Source organism: Dysidea avara, chromosome 9 (genome assembly GCF_963678975.1).
Source record: "Dysidea avara chromosome 9, odDysAvar1.4, whole genome shotgun sequence".
Lineage (NCBI taxonomy): Eukaryota > Metazoa > Porifera > Demospongiae > Dictyoceratida > Dysideidae > Dysidea > Dysidea avara.
In genome coordinates, this window is record NC_089280.1 from 28,961,762 (window position 1) to 28,982,472 (window position 20,711).

At 37.0% G+C, this 20,711-nt stretch overlaps 1 protein-coding gene across 2 annotated transcripts in view; it reads right to left on the minus strand.

The window, feature by feature from the left end:
- Window positions 1–20,711, minus strand: part of LOC136266180 (fibrillin-1-like) — a 72,127-nt gene that overhangs the window by 46,297 nt on the left and 5,119 nt on the right. For both annotated transcript variants that reach the window (XM_066061177.1, XM_066061176.1), the window contains exons 4-11: window positions 14,544–14,639; window positions 14,373–14,492; window positions 10,937–11,059; window positions 7,305–7,427; window positions 7,136–7,261; window positions 6,962–7,084; window positions 3,733–3,861; window positions 2,235–2,357 (exon numbers count right to left, since the gene is read on the minus strand). In XM_066061177.1, the coding sequence (XP_065917249.1) occupies window positions 2,235–2,357; window positions 3,733–3,861; window positions 6,962–7,084; window positions 7,136–7,261; window positions 7,305–7,427; window positions 10,937–11,059; window positions 14,373–14,492; window positions 14,544–14,639 (963 nt within the window). The remainder of the gene's footprint in view (window positions 1–2,234; window positions 2,358–3,732; window positions 3,862–6,961; window positions 7,085–7,135; window positions 7,262–7,304; window positions 7,428–10,936; window positions 11,060–14,372; window positions 14,493–14,543; window positions 14,640–20,711) is intronic.

The window sequence follows — 20,711 nt, forward strand, 5'->3', positions numbered from 1 at the left end:
CAAATTGTGCCCAAAGTGCATTCAGGTATTTCCCAAATTTATGCTCTTCACTGTTCACATTATGCTCCTATGTTAGCAACATTTCTTACAATTATCTTGGAATATTTTAATCAGTGAATGCTCTATTAGAGCAATTCACTACAAAGTGACTGTTCTATTAGAAAGTATTGATCTAAGGATCTATATAATGCATTTGAGTGTCCTATTGCAGCTCACAGTTTCTACTGACTGTTCTGTTTAGGAGAATCGATCTATTTTCATGGAATTAAGCTCCACAATTTGAAATATCCACCTAATATGCTGGCATAGTACTACAGCCTATTATGCTTTTTATTATGCTGGCATATTTGACACAACCCTAATCATTCATCACTTGTTTCACTACTTTTTATTACTTGGATCCGTATTTCATTTTTTAAATTCTTACAGTAATATAATGTATACAAAATTACTAAGGTATTGCAATTTGGTATTTGGTAATTAAGTAGTTAGTGAATTTTTTTGTAATTCTCTAATTATGTTACTATGCACTGCTAATGAGGTGCTATTCAAACAAACTAATATCTTGTGCACAGACATATCTTCTGATCTGTTTTATAGTTTGTCTTTTGTCAAAACATTGCTCAGCAAAACCACAAGACTGTCATATATTTTCATTCATTTTAGTGCGGCACATACCCCTTACAACTCAAAAGGATAGGTCATTACCGTTAGTGCCATATAGTAAAAAACGTTGGCAGTAAAAAAGTGTGACAAAACCCCTCTGTTGAAAAAATTGGCAGAAAAACTTTGGCGATTGAAATAATATTCGCCAAAGTTTTTACTGTACGGTACGTAAGGATCTCGGTAAGGATCTCGGTAAGGATAAAACAACAAGGTGTCAACTCATCAGTTAAGTAGTGTAGTAAGTGTAAGTGTATAGGTAGCTAACGTTGTTATTGTAGCAGTACTTTTGCAGCTACTGATCTAATGACATGCTAGCAATGGTGTGCTTCTCTATCTCCTGCGATGCTGAGAGCAACCATATCATAGTTTGCTTCTCAGTGAACTCCAGTAGCAGAATATCAAAGTATTTGGCCAGATCCATCACGAGACTACAAACTAACTGACGTGCGAACGGGGAGCCAGTTGGAAATGCTATCTCAAGGAGCGCATGCTTACAATGGTGGGACACATTCCTAGGCAGGAAGATCACCAAAGTCAGCTCGATCTTTATTGCATGGTGGTACGAGCTGACCTTCATCACAAGTTCTAGTTACTCAATGCAAGACTCAATGTGCTTGTGTGATCATCTAAAATAACTGGCGAAAAAAACTTTGGCAAATTGAATGCTATTCGCCAAATTCGTCAAAGTTTTTTACCGCCAAAGTTTTTTACAATACGGTATACCATTGTTTTTCAGTTGTTAAACACCTTCAAAATCATAAGGGAAGGTAGTTCACTAAATCTATACAGAGTTGTCACACCTGCATTTGAGACTGCCAAAAAGACCCTCACGTGAGTACATACAAACAAACATAGGTAAACACGCACTTTTTGGAAAATAATTTCAGTAAAAAAGGTGCACACCCACAGCCGGCCTTTGTTGCTTGGCCTGCAGTGGGCAAGTGCCTGGTTTAATAATGACAAAACAATGCACAAGTCAGTTTTCAATGATGCCATCCTCATACAGTAGCTACCTTGTGTGCTTATTGGATGGCCAGATTCATGCAGTGAGCCTTCTTACATTATAATGTTAACAGAATTATGCAAGCAAGAAGTTAAATTGATCATGGGCATGTCAAACAGATGTCTTGAGTGCCACTGTACTTGTCGGTGGAGCTGACTGTACAATTACCCTGATGAATCTCCAGTACAAAATGACACAAGTCCTAACTTTAAAGCCTGTTTTACTCCTGACTTAAGATTGACTATACAAGCAACAGAAACTTATTTTCCATTAAGGCATTGTAGATATCAACTGTTTTGCTCTTCTTCAGTCTATCACTATAATATATAGCTCCAAAAGTACTAACCAGATAAAGCTGAAACTTTAACAGCCCACTGGTTTCCCTCTAGACAACCAAGAAGTCTTAATCAAGTTCAAGAAAAAATACGAACTAGTCAGGTTTTTGCTTGGCAGATTACACAATGCACTTTATGTAAACATGACATCATGACACCAAGTATCAACTACACAACAATCTAAGTTCCCTTCACAGAAATAATTAAAAGTGTGTTATAGTAGACCTTACCATCACAGGTGTAGCCATTATCAGTCAACTCATATCCTCCTAAACAGGAACACTGAAAAGATCCATCAGTGTTTTCACATGTTTGTGAACATCCTCCATTGTTTGTTTGACATTCATTGTTATCTGAAAAATAACAGGTATTAAACACAGTGATTACACATAAATATATTGTATAGTGGTATTACTGTATTAGGAATCTCTTAAACAAATGACACCCATAAATTTTGCTAATACAAACATCATAGAAATATCTTACATGATTGAAACTTCTTATATGTGCTTAATTAAAGCTTACAAGTATAAGGAAACATTGGGGATTTTAAGTTTGATTAAGAATCATAGAAAACAAGTAGGGAAACAAGGGAGGTTGCTTACACCTGCAGATATGCTAGTGAGCATTTAATCCCTAATCACTAATCCAGTCTATTACCCATGACTTAATTAGGGATCAAATGTTCAGTAGTATATCTACAGGTGTAGAGGACCTACCTTGTTTCCCCACTTCTTTTCTATGCGAACTTAAAATTCCTAATTTTTCCATATACTTGTTTGCTAACCTTTTTGTAACACAATTGTGACTGGTGAACCCGCACATACTGCATCATAAGAAAGGATGGTGCCTGTGTTTTTGTCCGAATGCATACCCCAAGTATCAATGACTGACTCAAAGGTGAAGTGGCCATTAGCCCATTACACTTTGCATTCAGCGATGTTCAGCTAGTTACACAGCTCTACGAACAAAGAACAGTAGTAGAAGCGCCTCTGCAATCAATCCTGTCACCACAGATGATTCGTGTGTCCCAACTATGACTGACCATCATGCTTTGCTTTCACCTATTTTCAGCCTGCTACACAGAGTTACTAATGAAGAACAGTATTAAAAGTGCATCTGCAATCAATCCAGTGACCATGAAAAATATGGATGACTCCCATTTACAAACATAGGGAATAAGCCATGCATTGCACTCACTTAGCTGTTGGCTACTTGGATGCTCTGAAAGGTAAGGAATCGGTGTAAACCATGTAAAAGTTTTGTACATGTAGCTTCCAACCATTGGCAAGCTACAACAAACTGAATACTAAAAACTGGCATTTCTCAATGGTGATAAGACTGGTTTTCCCAGTCTGGGTCACATATCAAGACTCCCAATAGTGCAATACACCTTCTATATAGGAATTTGGCCATCAATGGGTTAATTAAATTAAGTCATTAAGGGTAACCCTCATAATTATATCAAAACTTGCACACTTGAAAAACTTTTACTTTATTACGTGTTACTTTTACAACAAAGTAATTGACTACAGTTTTAAATCCATCTTAGAACACTGATAGTGGAAATAATAGTATTATGATGCCAAGTAAGAACTAGATTTATAAACTATTGCCTTAATGAGCTGAATGAATCAAGAGATACAGCAATCTTTTGATTTTCTGATGTAGCAGTTATATACAGCTACAGGTATGTACATACAATTCAGTAGTAGTACTATTACTTACCAGAACAATTGTGACCATTTTCATTAAGTGTATATCCAGCGGGATCAAAGCATGTGCAGTAGTAGCTACCAACTGTATTAGTACAGTCATGTTGACACCCTCCATTGGAATTAGCACACTCATTGATATCTAAATAAATAATTATGTTGATCATAAAATAACTTGCATGTAGAGCTTTAAGTGCTTCGTTTCTTACTATTCACTACAATAATTATGTTGGAGATAATTGAGTGGCAATTCTAGACACTATAATCGCATGCATCTCTGAAGTATAGGCAGCATTGATGTGTAGCATCATCTAGATGCATAGTAACAAGTTATAACCACTTGAGTGCTGGAGCATGGTGCTCAGTTGTAACTACTTAGATGCATGCTATGACTACTGTGGGATGTTTTGATATTTAAGGTTTTAAATTTTGCAATACAAGGTTAACATGCCAAGAAATGTAAAAAGTCACGTATATCAACCACAAAGTTTATGATTGGTTGAAATCATTCAACAAGTTTGAAGGCCCATGCAGCTACTGAATTCATGTAACATTAGTACAGTAACATATTTATTACTGTAACATATTTATTACTGTTCACTGCTCTATTAAGTTCAGTGTGACCATCCTAATAGAGCATCTTGTGCAGTCATAAAATCAGCTTTGAATTCATCTAAGCCTGATGTCTAAGGTTCTTTGCTTACCTAGCTCTGTCACTGAATTCATGTAGGATTCAGTTTGCCAAACTTATATATGTGACTGGGCCTGTGAAAACAGGGCATGTGGGCACATGATTTTTGCCTACTTTTTCAAACTTCTTTGACTCATAATGTTTTATACCAATACGCTATGGCAATGAAATTTTTAACACTTAGTAAGCATTTAATTGGTTATATGATACAAGTTACAGAATGCAAATATTCTGTTCCAGTATTGAGTTATGACAATTAGTGTGATGGGGTGTAGTTTGTGCCCACATGCCCTGTTTTCGCAGGCCTGGTCACATATAGTGCTTTGGCAAAAGATGCAATAGCCACTTGCCAAACATTACAGTCCATTGCAATCAGTAAGTGAAAGGGTGCCAAACAATTAGAGCAGCCAAACGATTAGAGCAGCCAAACAATTAGAGCGGCCAAACAATTAGAGCGGCCAAACATTTAGAGATGCCAATATTTAGCTACATGCTTTAACTCTTATAAATAATTTATATCTTCAGAATAGTGTACACAATAAGCTACCTGTGCATTGACCGGTGCAAAAGCATTAGTTTATACAGATAGTAGTATGAGTGAGATGGAAGAAAACAGATGATTACTGAGTATAAAATAAGTGGCATAAAAGCCCAAAGGTCAAATTGGGGATTGCTCCTATCACAAATTACCTTTATATTGTACATAAGCTTTGTACTAAGCTTAATTTATCTAAAAGGGACTGAAAAGGTCTTTTTGATAATTATCTAATACTTGTTAAACCCCTTTTTTCCTGATATAATGGATAATTAAATTTTCTCTCTGTCTGGAGTATTGTGATATCTCAATATGCCATTTATTACAGCAATGGAGCAGTTCACGTAACCGAGGCAGTTCTAGGAGCATCTCAGAGCAGATTTTTGTGTGGGTGGGTATGGTGTGGCACTGTGCGGGTGCCTTAGGAAAATGCAGCTTGGATAAGGGGCATTGTTAGCTTTTTTATGATCTCTTCAGCTTCTAAGTCAGGAGTTTCCATAGATTCATACCAGCAAGCCACAGTTTGTGGCTAGACAAATCTGTAACCCTATTCAATAGTATAGAAGAACCACAAAACCCTGCACAACTTACATCCACCACAAAAAGAGAAAAACCACATCACCTTGTGCCATATGGTGAACAGTGGTTGTGTAATTTTAGTGACTAACATTAACTGTAATTACATCACTGGATTTAATCTATTAACACTAAATCATAATCATAATGACCATAACCTTCATAATGGCAGCATGGCATTATAAATTGTACAAAACATACCTATAGTTTATGCATTTCATGTCAAGATGCACTAGTGTTAAAATAGACATGCCAATAGAGATGTCATTTCAAGGATAATTGGATCCTTTAATTTCCAGACTAGCAAGCTAAAATTGAATGAGTTAAATTGTTCTTTGGGTTGAAAGTATATGTATAGTGAAGAAAATATTGTTATGCATCAGTGAAGATGACCCTTGACTATATTTGTGACCGGGCCTGCGATAATAGGGCATTTGGGCACATGATTTTTGCCTACTTTTTCACACTTTCATCACTCATAACATTTTGTATCATTATGCTATGGCATTGCAATTTTCAGCTCTTAGTAAGCATTTAATTGGCACCATGATGCAAGTTACAGAATAGAAATATACTTTTCCAGTACGGAGATATGATCTGTAGAGCGATGGGGTGTAGTTTGTGCCCACATGCCCTGTTTTCGCAGGCCGGTCACATTTTATCATGTAGTATACATTTGAAAACATAAGATAAAAATGCCAACATAGCTTATTAATAAGTTGGTATGGATACAAATACATTAAATTGACAAGGAGAAAACATCCTGAGCACCTGGCAGACTCCTGTAAGTGTTTGTGTGTAAATCGGATGGCTGTGGGTTTGAGGCTGCCCAGAAAAAAATTTTTTTTCTCTTTTCTGCACCTTTTCAAACATACTTACATCTTTAAACTGGCTGTAGGACCAGGTATCCTACAGACCTTTAGCACCTGTGCTGTAAAGCCTTAATAAATAAAATAGCGTAATGAATGGAGGTTTATATTAAATGGCTAGTGGCTAGTTATAAAAAAATTTGGTAAATATGCATGCAAATTTGTGACTGGGCTTGCAAAAATAGGGCATGTGGGCACATGATTTTAGCCTATATTTTCAAAGTTTCGTCACTCATAACTTTTTGTAGCATTATACTATGGCAATGACATTTTCAGCTCTTAATCAGCATTTAATTGGCTTTATGATGCAAGTTACAGAATGCAAATAATTATTTGTTTCATTACTGAGATATGAACTGTAGCATGACAGGGTGTAGTTTGTGCCCACTTGCCCTGTTTTCACAGGCACGGTCACATTTTATTTTACAATAAAAATGCAAATTACAGTTCCCCCATAATATGATCAGTATTGGATGGGTACTTAAAATTTTTGATTGAAACTGAAATTATATAGGTCAAAAAATTTTAAACATCTGTGTGGTTTTGTTCAGTCAGCTAACAGTACTAGTACCTTCACAATGGTGATCATCCACTCCAAGCACATATCCAGTATGACATGTACATGAGTAGCTACCATTAGTGTTCTCACAAACATGTTGACATCCTCCATTGGACTCCACACATTCATCAATATCTTAACAAAATTGATGAAATTGTAACTGCAATACAGTACACAGAATCATACCAACACACAAAGCCAGATCATCATGATGTAACTGATGTCCATCATTGCATGTACAAATGAAACTTCCGTTAGTGTTCCTACAACCATGATTACATCCTGTTGTTCCTTGTAAGCACTCATCAATGTCTGTAACAGTAGGTAAACATTTATGTACATGTACACACCTAACCTATGCAGGTTGTTCTGTCTGCTATCAACTGAAATCCAGGGAAACAATCACATTCAAATCCTCCATTTAATTCTACACACACTTCAGAGCAGTTGTGAAGGCCATTGCGGCACTCTCCAATATCTGTAACATACATGCATACATCTATATATCACTTTGACACCTCAGATCAATGGAAACCACAGGGTTATGTTTCACATATCGCCCTGTGGATAGAGCGATATCATGATATAGCCCTGACCACATAATGTCTATGTTGCTCAGCTGAGCCAGTACAAAACATTTGTCCCCTTTGATTCCATATGTTGAGCTGCTTAAATTTTACAACATGGGTTTGAGTTCAGCTTGGGCTAAATTATATTAGTTCAGGTAGGTTAGGTGTTCCTTTTAAATGTACTTTATAAGTTAGTATAATTTAGCTCAGCAACTAGACATCACTAAATTATCATTTTTTCTGATGTTAGGATCATTTTTGTGCACATTAAACTTAAGCCATGCCGTGACAAGATGGTTCAGACATTATTAAGGTTACCAACTTATACTTTTAAGGACTTAGGTAAGCTATTTAGGCATCCTTAACGAGACAGGGTTAGATGGTTAGAAATGGTACCTCTAAGTGTAGGTTAGAGATCTAGCATGAGTTGCTGAGGGTTTAAAACACAAAGATCCAAGGGCATGGTCTCTAACGGACTTAGAAAATGTTGGCATTCTTTTTGTGGGTATAATGTAGGTTGAGTCATTGTGGGATTGGATTAGATGTCATTTTAAAATCATCATGCAATCTTAACATGAGTGTAGAAGACTGCTTCCTGAAGTTGGGTACTAGTGAAGATAATCGTGCCAACAAGGAAACTAACCAGTTGCTACCATTGCACGTGCCAGCATTTGTGAAGAATAGGTACATATTACAGTTTGAAGACATGGCTTGAGTGATTACAACAGTGACGGGTGTAGTTGGCTTAGGTACATATGGTAGTTTATGGCACCACAGCAGTATAAAGAACAGCATATGGATCACAACCGCAATGAAGATATCACAAAACATGACCACTGAGCAAAAACTGGTTGTTTCTGCACATTCCTCAAAATTAATTTCATTTTATTGCTTCTATATTATCTATAGTGACAAAGGAGTGGACAGCCAAAGTTTCAGCCTTTTGTGATGAATAGTCTTGGAGTTACAGAGCTATAGTCTGTTTACATTCACTTGAGCCCTCGTTTCTTGCTAACACATGGGCCAGCTGCCCAAACATTAAGTAACATTATGAAGCCCTTTAAATGTCAGAACTGTTTATCAGAAAGAGCTTTGATACGGGCAAGAACAAAGGAGTTATGAGTCTATAAAAGTATTCCATACATTTAGTATAGACTATTCAGGTACTTACAGTACAACATGAAAACATGCTTGTCCCAGTACAAAACTACTGGGAGTGAATACATGTTCACCTCTTTGATGTTAGTTGGGGCTCAGGTGAACGTGAACTGACTATAGATAGTTAAAACAGAAATAAATTTGATTTGTGCACCAACAATATGACAAATAAACCACAGGTGCTTATTTAATCGATCATAACTCGTGACTGAAATAAGCTATGAAGACGGGGCTTGGCTCAGTTTGTTCACCATGAACTGGCACATTGCACATTGATCAAGGCATAGAGTTTTCCCTGTACATCTCCATGCGGACAGAGAAGAATGCCATTCTAACAATGAAATGATGATAACAAACTTTATTTCTACCACATCATAAATTAGCGTCCATATCTCACGTGCCTTATGCTGTACAAACACAAAGCAAGATTTTCGTACTCTCCATGAAATGGCAAATCTGATAGTGTTTAGGTGTATTGATTTGAGCTTTGATTTAGTGTATACCATTGCGATTAAAACATGCATAAATTTTATGTAGCACATGTATTTTTACTCAGTTTATTTCAATACATTTTTATTGCAAAATAGAATTTTGAGAAAATGGCCAGTTTTCACTCAGCAAGTCACAAATAACCATTCTACAAGGAAGTTCACCTATTTATATATTTGGAAAAGTCCATCTACAATTTAGTTGAAGATGAAACATGTTTAAAGACTAATAGATGGAAGTTAAACAGAATATTGTGTGATACTACTGGACTTCTCCGTTCATTCTGACTAATGTAGCTACAACATTAAGCTGTACTTCCCATAATGGAATCGCTTTTGGAATGCTTATAAAATGAATGAAGTGGTTATACTTTTGTTGATTTTTCCCACTGCAGGCTATCAACCTGTAATATGAATGGGAGAGGTAGCAAATCAATGATTGAAGGTGAGATTGCAGTGCCTGAGGTCTTTCTGCTAGCAGGTTTTTAACCAATTTACAACATGCTAGCAGGTATTGTAAAGACTTCATTATCAAAGTATTTATGCATTCTGTTTTCTAAGATCACAGAAACCCACAATCATTTCTTCAGAAAAATGCTATGTACAGGTTGTATGGTGGTGTATGAATGACATTTCACCAGCACCATAATGAGCCTACAATTTTAACCCACAGTTCTGTATGTAAAACAAATGAGGTGAATGTAATGTGTCTTTTCATCTATTAGGTGGTACACCTGAGTGGTATTACTTATACCACAACCATGGCCACTTAGGATTCGCCTGATTTATGCACATTCCCTCAGTCTGCAGCCCTTGGACATATAGATCAGGCAAATTCCTTGTAACTACTGACAAGTTAACAAGTCCCAATAATGTTACAAAAGATTCACCCACAAATACAAATAAAACTTAGGAATTTTATATTTTGGTTTCATAGCAATACATAAGGATGGTTGTCTACACCTGTAGGACATTTAAATAATAGTTAGACGTCAAGAACCAGGGTTCTACGGGATTTAGAAAACTCGAAGGCCCTGGGCTGTAGCGCCTGAGCGCAGCGAGGGCGCTACTAAGGGCCTGAGGGTTTTCTAAATCCCGTAGAACCCAGTGGTTCTTGACGTCTAACTTATTTAGACTACAACTCGTTATTGTACCTTGAGTTGACAGCTGCTTGTAAATAGGAAATGTATGGCTAATTACTAGAAACAAGCCCTCTACACCTCCCGACATGGCGGGACCTTAGCGTGGCTGTTGCTACCCGTTTAAACGCCCATGCGTTGCCAATGTTACAGGCGCGTGCTATGTATCGAAGTACTGGACTCAGCGAGTGGACTACAACTCATTGTTGCTGTTGTTGTGCCTCGACAGCTGCTTGTAAGCAAGTAATGTAGTGTTGATTAGTACAAACAAGCCCATTACACCTCCCTCTAATTCAGTACGGCTATTACTAGCCATTTAAATGCCCATGTGTTGCCAATGTTACAGGGGCGTAATTATCGTGTTTCGTATCGCCTCAGAGCGTGGTCTCTATTGGACATGACCGTGGCTCTACGAGATTTAGAGACCATGTTTTCAGCCAATCAAATTTCAGTATCAAACTTGTTGTAGTCTAATCTCTGTTGGCTGTAACTAAAAGAGTAAAGTAAGGATTAAACATTTAGCAACTAGTACTACTATAGGTGCAGGTGTAGGCTTTATTGCTTCTTATGACTATGTACGTTGTATATAGTATTCGCATTATATAACTAATGGAAAACATACACACCAAATACCTGTACAGTTGTGGGTATCATTAGTTAACTCATATCCTTCAGAACAGGAGCACTGATAAGATCCATTAGTGTTATCACATGTTTGGTTACATCCTCCATTATCAATTAGACATTCATCAATATCTACAATAAAAGTACTGTCATGTGTGTACAGTATAGGTAACATGGTAATTAACGATGCATGCAATGAGGCAAACATTTTTCATTTTTCTCAAGTATCCTTAGTCATACCTTTTCACCCTAGTACAAATGTGACTCACAAAAAGATGCAACAACACAATGCATGCTTGAAGTGCCAGGCCTAGAGGCTTAGAATGAAACTCATGATGTTTATAGTACACTACTTACCTCTTATCTCATATTCAATTGCTGAGCACAACTAAGAAATGACGGTTCTGTGTGTATTCCAACTTATAAACATCTGGTAAGAAAAACCTCTCCTTTTCTTATGCAGTTTGTGATATTTAAAGTCATAAGCAGCTTGATTATACACCCTATACCATTTTTAATTTGCAGCTGCTATTAATGATTTGTAGCTACACACAGAGAGCTTCTAGGTACATGGCAAGAGTGCTTAACATCACATGCAAAAATATGTTTGTATAAATTGTGTAAGAGGAAATGTTGGACAAAGAAGTACTCATATATCATACCGTACAATAGTACTGTATGTTACGGATCATGAGAGTTTTGGGTTTTCCTCGCAAAAAAAATATCACCATATATAAACCAGTCTCAATTTTCCTTTGTGACAGCTTAGCAACATTGGTGAGCCATAACCAAGTCCAAAAATGTCTTCAAACTAATCTCAAACCTTCCAACAGGTTATTGTATTTAGCTGAACATAGGCAGGAATTCTATCAAACTTGAATGCTCTATTAGAGAGTTCTATTACAGTAATTTTGTGGATTTCACTTAATTGAAGGTGGATGATCATGCTACAGTAGTTTTCTATACCATGAAGACTACATAATGTGCCATAAGTGGTAATAAATTTATTGGTGAATCGCATTATGAAAATCTTCAGCGATAGGTATTTAACAAACATGACCATGAATGCTGCCGAAAGCCATATGAACATACTTAGCATTTCTAAGGATTTAATTAAGCAGACATACCATAATAAACCACCACTCAAGGATCCACTGTATGCTCAAGTTAGATCTACAACTATACTGGAGATGCAAAGTGAATTACGACAAAACTTTCTAATAAAGCAGTCACCACATTTCTGCAAATGATTCATGCAGACTTGCACTAACTGACTAACGAATGCCTCCATCCAGCATAACTCAACAATGGATAAGGCTACAGGCTTGATTTCTTCACTGTTTTGTGTCACTTCATCCTGAGATATGCCCTTTTGCCAACCTCAGTATGTATGCTCAATACATGCATCATGGACTTATCTTTGTATTTCAGTTCTTTTGGCTGACAATGTGAAGTGTTGTTTTATGATAGCATGATATGGCTTTCCTCTGGCTTATAGCTTGTATTTTCCATAGTGACTGGTGAAGATACTTCTCATTCTGTTCTTCATTTGCAACATTTCATATTGAGTGGAGCATAGCTGAAAACGAAGCACAATGACCACCTTACTTTTCAGTACGTAAATGATTGTAACGGTGCACATTCAGATGCAAAATTAATTGTATGGCACCATTATGTTTTTATACGGTATGTACAGGTTAAGATCTCATTTTATGTTTTAAAAAGAGTAAGCAAATGAAAAAAACAGGAATTTAAGTTGGATTGGGGATCAAAGAAAAAGTATTGAAACAATGGAATAGCAAAAAGTGGTGAAACAAGGTAAGTTGCCTATACCTGCAGATATACTGGTGGACATTTAATCCCTAATTCAGTCATGGTTAGCTATAGACTGAAGTATAGAGATTAAATGTCCACTAGTAAAGCTGCAGGTATATATGCGTTTGATTCAGGGATTAAACGTCCACTAGTTTATCTGCAGGTATTCACCACTTTATGTACTGTAGCTCGTATATATTCCCTTGTTTCATGACTTTGTTTTTGTTCCTTAAGGTTACAATATAGTCACAGGCAATCATTTAAAACTTTGAACAAATATCAATACGTTTTGAGAAGGCCATAAAACCAATCTAGCAGCATGAAAAGTTTAAAATAAACATGAAGCCTTTCATATCTATATTTTGTGTAGCTACACTGTAGTTGGAGGCAGCTAGAATAACGGAACACTACAAGTTTATGTTGTTGTAGCAACACAGGTTAGCCAGTCCATTCATCTCTCACATTCCAGCTGTCACTACCATGTTTTCCCATAGCCAAATGCAGCAAAAGCTATAGGCCCTACACAAGCCCAGCTCTATGCAAGCCCAGCTCTATGCAAGCCCGGCTCTATGCAAGCCTGGTTCTATGGGCATTTCTGGGGGCATTATTACATTTATTAGGATTTTTTGGCATTTTCTTACCAGTGACGGAGATAAAAAAGCCTTCAGGGCATGTTTCACTTGAAGAAACTACAAAAGTGCAATTGAATGTCTTCACAAACAGTAATTTAAAAAATTGCTTCCACAGGACCTAGATATTTTAGTTGCCTTACCTGTACTGAAATTATAAGAATTTGGTGATCTATTTGTCTAGTTTTTGGCAGTGCATTTTTGTAAAATGTCACTCTATCATAGCCACACACCCAAGAGAACAGTTATTATTCTGCAGTAAAAACAAACAAGTACAAATAGTTGCATTTCTACCAATGTATTATGCCCATGCATTTCAAAATACATTCAACGTAAACTACAGCAAGATGAAATACTCCAATTTTATTGGCTACTTACAAGTATCTGTCTTGCAATGCATAGGAATTTTAGCTTGGATAGTACAGTACCTGCCATACTAATTTGAAGGAAGTGTAATGAGCTTTTTTCTACTAATCAAGACTCACAGTACATGGTCAGGAAAATTACAAAATTACGTGAGCTCTTTAAAATTACTTTTGTAGTATCTTTACTACTACAGATGTACTTCACAGTCCGTATTGTGGCATACGTCACACAAAAAATGATACATGATTATTTAAATAAAGTGTAATTTTCACACAACACATAATTATTGTGATTGGATGTGACATCATAATTATTATCATTGCCACAAATTTCAGTGGCTGATAGAGGCAGTCATCTCACCTGCAGGAATTCACACTATCTACAATAGCTGATAAGGTACATTTTATCAGACAGTCACATATATGATAGCATAGTACACTAGATTAGATTATATCTACTTTATTGGTACACAAATGGTATAGCCTGCTAATGTGCTCCACAAACATAGTACATACATACATGCATGCATACACACACACACACACGCACACGCACGCATGCACGCACGCACACACGCACGCACACACACAAACACACGCACATGATTACTATGTCATGTTATTGAGTTGGCTTACCTTCACAAGTCCTTCCATCATCTTGTAACAGATACCCATCATCACATGAACACACAAAAGATCCAACAGTGTTAATACAGTTATGATCACACTCATGATCACCATTACATTCATTGACATCTTGAACATGATCATAAGGTAGATATCACTCATACCAACATCATTTCTCACCTATTTCACAATTATTACCAGTCCATCCTGGAGTACATGTACAGACTTCTGGAAAAGTACAGCTTCCTTCATTGAAGCAACCACCTGAGCAGATAGCTACATGCAAAACAAAAGAAATGCTACTGTACTATCAAATTCACCATGATATGTATATTACAAGTTATATTTACTTCTCTAGAAGTACACTGTAAAAAAATGATTTTGTCATTTTAACAAATGGTTGTTACCACCATTTTGTTTGGGCAATTACAAAACTGTGGTAACAAACAATTTATTAAAATGACAAAATTATTTTACAGTGTATAGGGACCTGTGGAATATCCTTTTATATATCCCTATTTCTGGTAATTCTTTTTTCTTCAACTATTATTTCTGAAATTGTTCCCTAAAATTTCCTGCCCCTGAGTTATTCCTAAAGTATAGCTAAATACATCTATTTTCTCTGCAACTGTAGAAGCAATTACTAGCAAGCATAAATTACAGCTTATAAGGTTGAGATACTCTAATAAAGCAATCACTTTACATTTGGATGACTGCTTTATTAGGGGAGTGAATGCTCTATTAGAGTATCTTGATCTTTTATTCCATTTTTTGCTAGCAGTGTTTGAGAAATATTTCTAACAGAATTTTACATTATACTGCAAATAAAATCTAATCAAAAACAGCCAAGCTGTAAAAAAAGGTGCGGCCCCCAAAAAGGCCATGGTGAAAAAAGATGTGAAATCCAAGGTGGCGGCCAAGAAATGGCTGTGATGGTAGGTTAATGGTTACATTTTAATAACAACAATTCAGGTGAATTTGGTGCCAAGATCAAGCGGCACAAAATTCACCTGAATTGTCGTTATTAAAATGTAACCATTAACCTACCATCACAGCCATTTCTTGGCCGCCACCTTGGATTTCACATCTTTTTTCACCATGGCCTTTTTGGGGGCCGCACCTTTTTTTACAGCTTGGCTGTTTTTGATTAGATATCACTTCTTTTTGTATTTGTATACTGCAAAGCCGGCCTATGGCTGGCTTTGGGGCTTCTTTAACCCATGTGTTTTTTTCTTTACTACAGGAAGAAGAAAAGAACTTAAAGAATTTTAGTACTTCAATTATTTTTTGATTTTATTAGTAATGATACAAATTATATACATATATTTATTACATGCCCATTATGCCCCACAGGATATTGTTTTGCAGCTGATCTCTCTACTGGGTGACTTGAAATGTAGCTGAACTATATACAGGATGGTTTCTTTGTAGCTGAACTCTCTACAAGGTAACCTCTTCTAGCTGGTCTCTCTACAGGATATTTTGTTTCTAGCTGAACTCTCTACAGGTGATTTGTTTGCAGCTAAACTCTCTACATGGTGGTGTCTTTGTAGCCGAACTCTCTACATGATGGTTTCTTTGTAGCTGAACTCTCTATAAGGTGATTTGTTTGCAGCTGAACTCTCTACATGGTGGTTTCTTTGTAGCTGAACTCCCTACATGATGGTTTCTTTGTAGCTGAACTCTCTACAAGGTAACGTCTTCTCTACAGGGTGATTTGTTGTAGTTGAATTCTCTACAAGGTGGTTTGTATGAGGCTGAACTCTCTACATGGCGGTTTCTTTGTAGCTGAACTCTCTACAGAGTGATTTGTTTGCAGCTGAACTCTCTACATGATGGTTTCTTTGTAACTGAACACTCTACAAGGTGACTTCTTCTAGCTGATCTTTCTACAGGGTGAATTGTTGTAGCTGAACTATCTACTAGGTAACTTCTTCTAGCTGATCTCTATACAGGGTGATTTGTTTGTAGTTGAATTCTGTACAGGTGGTTCTTTGTAGCTGAACTCTGTACATGATGGTTTCTTTGTAGCTGAACTCTTTACAAGGTGACTTCTTATAGCTGAACTCTCTACGGGGTAATTTCTTTGTAGCTGAACTCTCTATATGTGACCGGGCCTACGAAAATAGGGCATGTGGGCACAAACTACACCCCGTCACATAACATGTCATATTGCAGTATTGGGATAGAATATTTTCATTCTGTAACTTGTATTGTAAAGCCAACTAAATGTTTAATAAGTGCTGAAAATTTCATGGCTACCGAGTCATGGAATACAAAGTTATGACACGTCAAAGTTTGAAAAAGTAGGCAATTTTTATGTGCCCACATGCCCTATTTTCGCAGGCCCGGTCACATATGATGGTTTCTTTGTAACTGAACTCTCTACAAGGTAACTTCTTCTAGCTGATCTTTCTACTGGGTGATTTGTTTGCAGCTGAACTCTCTACATGGTGGTTTCTTTGTTGCTGAACTCTCTACAAGGTGAATTCTTCTACCTGATCTCTCTACAGGGTAATTTGTTTGTAACTGAACTCTGTACAAGTGCGTTTTTGTGGGTGATCTCACTGCAGGTTGATTTGTTTGTAGCTGAACTCACTAAAGGGTGATTTTGCTTGTAGCTGAACTCCTTGCATTGTATCTAGTTTCTAGCTGATCTCTCTACAGGGTGATTTGTTTGTAGCTGATCTCTCTACAAGTTGATTTGTGTGTAGCTGATCTCTCTGCAGGTTGATTAATTTGCAGCCGATCTCTCTACAAGGTAATTTGTTTGTAGCTGAACTGTCTATAAAGTGATTTATTTGTAGCTGATCTCTCTGCAGGTTGATTTGTTTTAGCTGAACTCTCTACAGGGTGATTTACTTGTAGCAGAACTCCTTACATTGTGTGTAGTTTCTAGCTGATCTCTCTACAGGGTGATTTGTTTGTAGCTGATCTCTCTTCAGGGTGATTTGTTTCTAGCTGATTGCTCTGCAGGTTGATTTATTTGTAGATGAACTCTCTACAGGGTAATTTGCTTGTAGCTGAACTCCTTACTTTGTGTCTAGTTTGTAGCTGATCTCTCTACACGGTGATTTGTTTGTAGCTGATCTCTATAAAAGTTGATATGTGTGTAGCTGTTCTCTCTGCAGGGTGATTTGTTTGTAGCCGATCTCTCTACAAGGTAATTTGTTTGTAGCTGAACTATCTATAAGGTGATTTGTACGTAGCTGATCTCTCTGCAGATTGATTTGTTTTAGCTGAACTCTCTACAGGGTGATTTGTTTCTAGCTTATCTCTCTACAGGTTGATTTGTTTGTTGCTGATTGCTCTAAAGGTTGATTTATTTGTAGCTGAACTCTCTGCAAAGTGTTTTGTTTGTAGTTGATTTCTCTATATACAAGGTGATTTTTTGTAGCTGACCTCTCTTCAGGGAGATTTGTTTCTAGCTGATATCTCTAAAGGTTGATTTGTTTGTAGCTGAACTCTCTGCAAAGTGTTTTGTTTGTAGTTGATTTCTCTACAAGGTGATTTTTTGTAGCTGACCTCTCTTCAGGGTAATTTGTTTCTAGCTGATCGCTCTACAGGTTGGTTTGTTTGTAGCTGAACTCTCTACAGGGTGATTTGCTTGTAGCTGAACTCCTTACATTGTGTCTAGTTTCTAGCTGATCTCTCTACAGGATGATTTGTTTGTAGCTGATCTCTCTACAAGTTGAATTGTGTGTAACTGATCTCTCTGCAGGTTGATTTGTTTGTAGCCGATCTCTCTACAAGGTAATTTGTTTTTAGCTGAACTATCTATAAAGTGATTTGTTTGTAGCTGATCTCTCTGCAGGTTGATTTGTTTTAGCTGAACTCTCTACAGGGTGATTTGTTTGTAGCTGAACTCCTTACATTGTGTGTAGTTTCTAGCTGATCTCCCTACAGGATGATTTGTTTGTAGCTGATCTCTCTACAAGTTGATTTGTGTGTAGCTGATCTCTCTGCAGGTTGATTTGTTTGTAGCCGATCTCTCTACAGGTAATCTGTTTGTAGCTGAATTCTCTATAAGGTGATTTATTTGTAGCTGATCTCTCTGCAGGTTGATTTGTTTTAGCTGAACTCTCTACAGGGTGATTGCTTGTAGCTGAACTCCTTACATTGTGTCTAGTTTCTAGCTGATGTCTCTACAGGGTGATTTTTTTGTAGCTGAACTCTCTACAGGGTGATTTGTTTCTAGCTTATCTCTCTACAGGTAGATTTGTTCATTGCTGATCGCTCTAAAGGTTGATTTGTTGCAGCTGAACACCCTGCAAAGTGTTTTGTTTGTAGCTGATCACTCTAAAGGGTAATTTGTTTGTAGCTGAACTCTCTCCACAGTGACTTGTGTGTAGCTGAATTCTGTGTAACTGAATTCTCTAGAGAGTGACTTAATTGTAGCTGAATTCTCTACACAGTGCATGACTTGTTTATAGCTGAACTTTCTTCAGTGTGACTTGTAATGTTCTGAATCTCTATAGTGATATATTTGCTTAACTCTCCACATGGTGACTGTCTTCTTGCTGAACTGTCTATAAGATTAACTGTTTGCAGCTGAACTCCCTACAGAATAACTTGTGATGTAATAAAATTCTATAATGAAATAAATAAATTAGCCGAATGCTCTATTAGGGTGACTGTTCTATTAGAGTATCTCGATCTCGCATTTGTTACACGGAGTTGGCTTTCGAATCATAACTCAGTGGTTTCTAATCCGATTCTTCTGTACTACTGCAAGGACTTTCTATGAAGATTATTCCAGCTATACACCGATTTTCAGCTCATTGCTCTAAGCGGTTTGCCTAGTAGGCGTGAAAACTAATACTTTTTTATTCATAAAAATCGATCGCGTAATTGTGACACAGGTTGGGTTTTGTGTCATATCTCCGTGGTCTTTATCTCGATTCCTTTCAAACCACCAAAAGGCACTCCTACGGTGGTTACTCCATCTACATAGCAATTTTCAACTCATTCCATGAAGCGGTTTACCCTGTAGGCGTGACAACAAATCGGTCTTGTTTTATGCGAATAATCGGTCATAACTCCTGAACCATTCATCGGATTCGTACCAAATTTGATGCTAGGATTCGCCGTTGGACTCCCTATCTGTGTGCCACATTTCAAGGCGATCGAAGTACGCGTTTGCTTGTTATAGCAATTTTTGCAAGTGTGCGAAAAGACGAAGAAGAAGAAAAAAAAAACGAAGAAAAAAAAACGAAACTTTGGCAGCTCGTATCTCGGAAATGGCTGGAGCGATTTCCTTCAAATTTGGAATGTAGACTCCCTTGGCTGGCGGGCAACTGTGTAGCAAATTTGGTTCCAATCAGATAAGTGATCACCGAGATACAAATGTGTGAAAATGACGTTTTCGTTCTTCCTGTCAATATACTCACGGGTGTGGCGTGCCAGCTTCTTGGGCCGCACGACACACTACCGTGTGTCTTGATTTATTAATTATACATCTAAAAATCCCCATATTTATTCCAAAATTATTCCTAATTCTTTTGCTCCCAAAATTATTAAGGAATATTCTGTGGGTCCCTAAGTGGAAGGAAATTAGGATTTTAAGTTGGATTAGGGAAAGTAATGAAACAAGGGAATAACTAAAGAGTAGTGAAGCAAGAGAGGTTGCCTATACCTACAGATATACTAGTGGACATATAATCCCTATACTTCAGTCTATACCCATGACTGAATTAGGGATTAAATCTCCACTAGTATAATCTGAACCTCTCTTGTTTCAATACTTTATAGCTATTCCTTTCTTTCATTACTTTTTCTGTTGGTCCCTAATTCAACTTAACATTCCAAATTATCGATCTACTTATTTGTTAGCTTTTTGCAACATGATAATATTATGTATGACTGGTAAACAAGTGCATACAATATAAGGAAGAATGGTGTCTGACATACCAATGTAGCACCTGAACTCATGCCACAACTATATCAATGGAACCAGTCAGCCAGCCACCAGAAAACTCTACTGAACAAAAACTTTTAAAATGCAATACAATATACTTGGGTCGCACTGAAGATACTTTTGGGCTTGACTACTATACCTAGCCAATACTGCCAAGGTACCCGAAGGTAATGTGACGCTGGTTTTGGGGTGATATTTTTGGCCAGAAAAGCCCAAATCTTCATAATCCCTAATACAGTACTATCATGCTGTATGATAATTATTTCTGATTTTTACTTGCTTCTATCATACAGTACAGTAGTACTTTATATTAGCGATCATAGAGTTTTGGGCCTTTTTGCCCTAAAACATTGCCCAGAAACCAGCCTCACTTTTCCTTCATGACAGCTTGGTTAGGCACACTAAAACTCAAAAATGTCTTCACAAACATT